This window comes from Tasmannia lanceolata, unplaced genomic scaffold (assembly GCF_043159265.1).
Source record: "Tasmannia lanceolata isolate RefF3 unplaced genomic scaffold, GAP_Taslan_0.1 ptg000016l, whole genome shotgun sequence".
NCBI lineage: Eukaryota > Viridiplantae > Streptophyta > Magnoliopsida > Canellales > Winteraceae > Tasmannia > Tasmannia lanceolata.
The window spans coordinates 5,553,259-5,557,323 of record NW_027518693.1 but is presented as its reverse complement, the minus strand read 5'-3'; the positions used below and the strand labels follow the sequence as shown (position 1 = coordinate 5,557,323).

The window sequence follows — 4,065 nt, the reverse complement described above, 5'->3', positions numbered from 1 at the left end:
GCTGAGTTTTATTTTATTATATGGTGTTTCTTCAAAAGGTTTTGTATGGCCCACACCATATGATGATCCAAACCATCCATTTGATGGGCCACAGCGTAAATAGGTTGTGCTAAAAAAATCATGGGCGATGATAAATTCCCACCCTCCCTAGGATAATTCGCAGCCCTTGAAGGAGGCTTTTTACGTCAATTCACATTAAAGGGGCGCGAATTATCCTAGAGAAAAGTACGGAATGTGAGCTCATGTTTCAAGAAATTACGAATTTAGGGCACCTTTTAAAACAAGAATGAAACATGAGCTAGTCTTCAAAATCAGGTGGTCAAAAGACCCTGATATGCTTTTGACATCGACAGAGTCCTCCTTTTTCATTACTGCCTATTAAATTAGAGCGCTTCACAAGGCTTCTTTTGGTTCATTTGAATGTGTATTTGAACCGACAGAACCTTAGGTTCGTTTCTATCTTGGCCATCGGAAATAACTAAAGACTGCTTGAGACGTGTTAGAAAACTTTTTGGAAAAATTTATGCCGGCGTACTCATTATTCCGCCCGCGTAACCATGAATTCCACCGGCGTACACCCTATTTCCACTTATACCCTATTTTCGCCGGCGTACTCCTTAATATTCCGGTGGCGTATTCTAAAATCCGGCGGCGTTCTCAGCCAAAAGAGACGTGAGAAATAATAAAATATTCAATAACGTCGTTGTTCTCAGCCAAAAGAGACGTATTCAATAACGTTGCTGTTATAAGCCAAAAGAGAAGTGGGGACCAAAAGAGAAGTGAAAAGATTCTAAGCCAAAAGAGACGTATTCAATAACGTTATCGTTCTAAGCGAAAAGAGAAGTGAGAAAAGATAATGATTGACTTTGAGTTGTCAGCGTTTCAAAAAGTTTTCCAACATGTATCGAGCATCCATCCGTCTCTAGTTATTTCCGGCGGCCAAGATAGAAACGAACCCAAGGTTCTGTCAGTTCAAATATACATTCAAACGAACCAAAAGAAGCCTCGTGAAGCACGTCAATTTAAGAGGCAATAATGAAAAAGGAAGACTTTGTTCATGTTAGAAGGGTATTAGGGTCTTTTGATCACCCGATTTTGAAGATTAGCCGTGTTTCATTCTTGTTTTAAAAAGTGCCTGAATTTCATAATTTCTCGAAACATGAGCCCTCATTGAGTACTTTTCTCATTATCCTATAAAGGGTGCGAGTTTATCACCTCCCAAAATCATTTCTATAAGATGATCCTAGCCTTCCGATCTATAAAGAAACAAACCTCCATAGATCGGACGGTTGGAATCAGCCCATCAAATGGACCGTTTGGACCATCCTATGGTGTGGGCCGTACAGTACTATTTGAAAAATACTGGATTGCATGGGCTTTGGCCATGTAAAAACTGGAAAGAGCTTTACGGGGTTGGATCCAGGGAAAAAAAAGGGGAGTGATATACTGATATTCCTCCCCGCCCCGGTGGATATCCCCCCTCCCCCCTAACAGAAATCGTTAACTCTTATGCTTTTGGAGTTTACGGTTTCTTCTCCACCCCTCCGTAAAAGTTAACGAAAACTGTAGGAGGGGGGGGGGGGGGGGGAGAGGGTATCACTGCCCAAAACAAATTATGGAAAAATAATATTTTACATGGAAAATAAAATTTCTAAGTTTGTAGTTTTCTTTGAAAAAAAATGAGAGAGAGAGAGAGAAGTTGCAAGAAAAAATTCATGCAAAATGAGTTTGCAAAAAACTAGAAAATTCATTTTCAATGGAAAAATCCAAAGAACACTACCAAGATTTCCCCTTTATGCTTGTAATTTGGTAAATTACAAGCTTAATCAATACATCAAAAAGTTGATTAACCTTTTGACGATACTTTACAATGTCAAGTGAAATTTTGTCATGGGCATTTAGTTGGTATGATACATTAAGCACTCAGAGTTCGGGTGGAGCCCACCTATTCAACCATTCATCGAATCAGTTAAAAGACCGAAATGGGTAGAAACCCCGTTAGATTTTGGGAGATGATAAATTCGCACCTCCTGTAGGATGATTCGCACCCTTATAGCATGGAACCTCTATAGATCGCAGGGCTAGGATCATCCTATGGAAATTATTTTTGGGGCACAACCTATTTACGTTGTGTTCCATCAAATGGACGGTTTGGATCATCCTATAGTGTGGTCTGTACAGTACTTTTTGAAAAATAAGGGACTAAAAGGGCTTACACCATATAATATCTCGTCAATCCCAACCATTCATCTGTTGGGCCTTATAATGGCCCTATTTGGATGGGTGAATGGCGAAACTCTCATTGATGAGATGATCTTAACCATCTGATAAGAAGAATTTCACCCATTGAATGAGGATCAAGGAGTTTGTCGATCCAGACCATTCATCTGCTGGGTCTTGCAATGGACTATCGATACACCGAACTTCTCAAGCTATAGACAATCCTAACCATCCATTTTGTTGAGATTTTAGTCCCTCTATTTTCTGATCTTTCAGAGTTGTCTGTGTATTTTGCATCCAACCATTTCTATGGCAAGGATCATCCTATTGAAAAGATTATTGGAGCACAGCTCAATCGTACAGCTACAAATGAATGGTTTGGATCATTTAAAAAGTGGTCCCAACTTTATATTCGTCCTCCTTATTTTACCTGGGACAGCCCCATCTTGTATAAAAGAGCAATCATAAATACACTAGATGGATCTGTCCCAAGTAAAAAAAGGGCTTCTGGACACCATTGGATTCCTCTATCAAAGAAACTTCGAAGACATTTCTCTACTTTTTATTGCAGGAAAATACATTCATATAATAATGACCCAAGGAAGACCAACTTTTCTTTTCTATGTAATTTCACTGGAATTTCCAACCATCAACATGAAAGCAGGAGAAGCAAGCATCCTAGAATGACTTCTTTTTATTACTCAGTCAGACAACCATTTCCTCTACATTAGACTGCAACATACAAGCACCTTCCCATATGCATTCTCAATGTATAAATGAACTATCCTCAGAGCTATTGTATTATAATGATTAATGGAGAAGACATCATCAAAGGCCATGTCATCCTCTTTCTCATTAGCTGATTTTGTTGGGTTTCTTTTCTTTCACAAAATTCTCAACTGGGTCATTGTATGCCTGAACCTCTATTCCATTTTCTTGTCTATTTCCCAATCTCAAGTAGAATTTGTCATTGCGAAATTGAAGATATACAGTGAGAGAGATTGTAATAATTTTGTAATGGATGAGAAGATGAAGAAAATGTCAAGCCAACAATTTTGTTTCAATGACAAGGGAGGTCTAGAGCTGAGCAGAGAGGATGTAGAAATGGTGATGGGAAAGCTGGGGATCTTTTGTAATTCTGGAGGGGAGAAGGTTAAGGAATGCTTGAATTTGAATGAGCTTTCTATCTTGTTTGAAGAGGATGAACCAAGCTTGGAGGAAGTAAAGGAGGCTTTCTGTGTGTTTGATGAGAATACAGATGGCTTCATAGATGCAAAAGAGTTACAGAGAGTTCTATGCAATTTGGGTTTCATGGAAGGAGCGTGTGTTGATACTTGTGAAATGATGATCAAAACCTTTGACGAGAACAAAGATGGCCGAATAGATTTCAAGGAGTTTGTGAAACTCATGGAAGGCAGTTTTTGCTGATTTTTCACCTTTTCTCTTTTCTCAGTGACAACTCAGATAGGCTTCTCATAGGTTTACTAGTATTTTTGGATCATTCGAGTCCTTTGTTTTCTCTGTTTCCCCTATCTAGTGTGGCTCAACTCTCAAGTGTGTGACGTGTGTCTCATGAATAGGGATGATGGTTTCATGCTTAAATGTATCATCATGTTGGGAGTGTTAGGAAATTATCCTAACGGTGGATGTGGCATGTGCAAGATCAACGGCCTAGATCATTTTGTTAGTTGATTTTGTGAAAAGGCATTAAGTGAAAAGCCATAAAGAAGGGGTGTAAATGTAAGAGACTTTTGGGGAGAAAACCAGCGTGATGAGGAGTTGTGTTTCTTCCCATAAATGTCTATTTATTCTCTCATCCGGTCTCTACTTGCACACAACAATTTC

The 4,065-nt window shown here is 39.0% G+C and overlaps 1 protein-coding gene across 1 annotated transcript; it reads left to right on the top strand.

The window, feature by feature from the left end:
- Nucleotides 1–3,049: 3,049 nt before the first annotated feature.
- On the top strand, nt 3,050–3,648 carry LOC143849202 (putative calcium-binding protein CML45). The gene has a single exon (XM_077358268.1). The coding sequence runs from the start codon at nt 3,058–3,060 to the stop codon at nt 3,646–3,648; it is 591 nt and encodes a 196-aa protein (XP_077214383.1). The 5' UTR covers nt 3,050–3,057.
- Nucleotides 3,649–4,065: the final 417 nt, after the last annotated feature.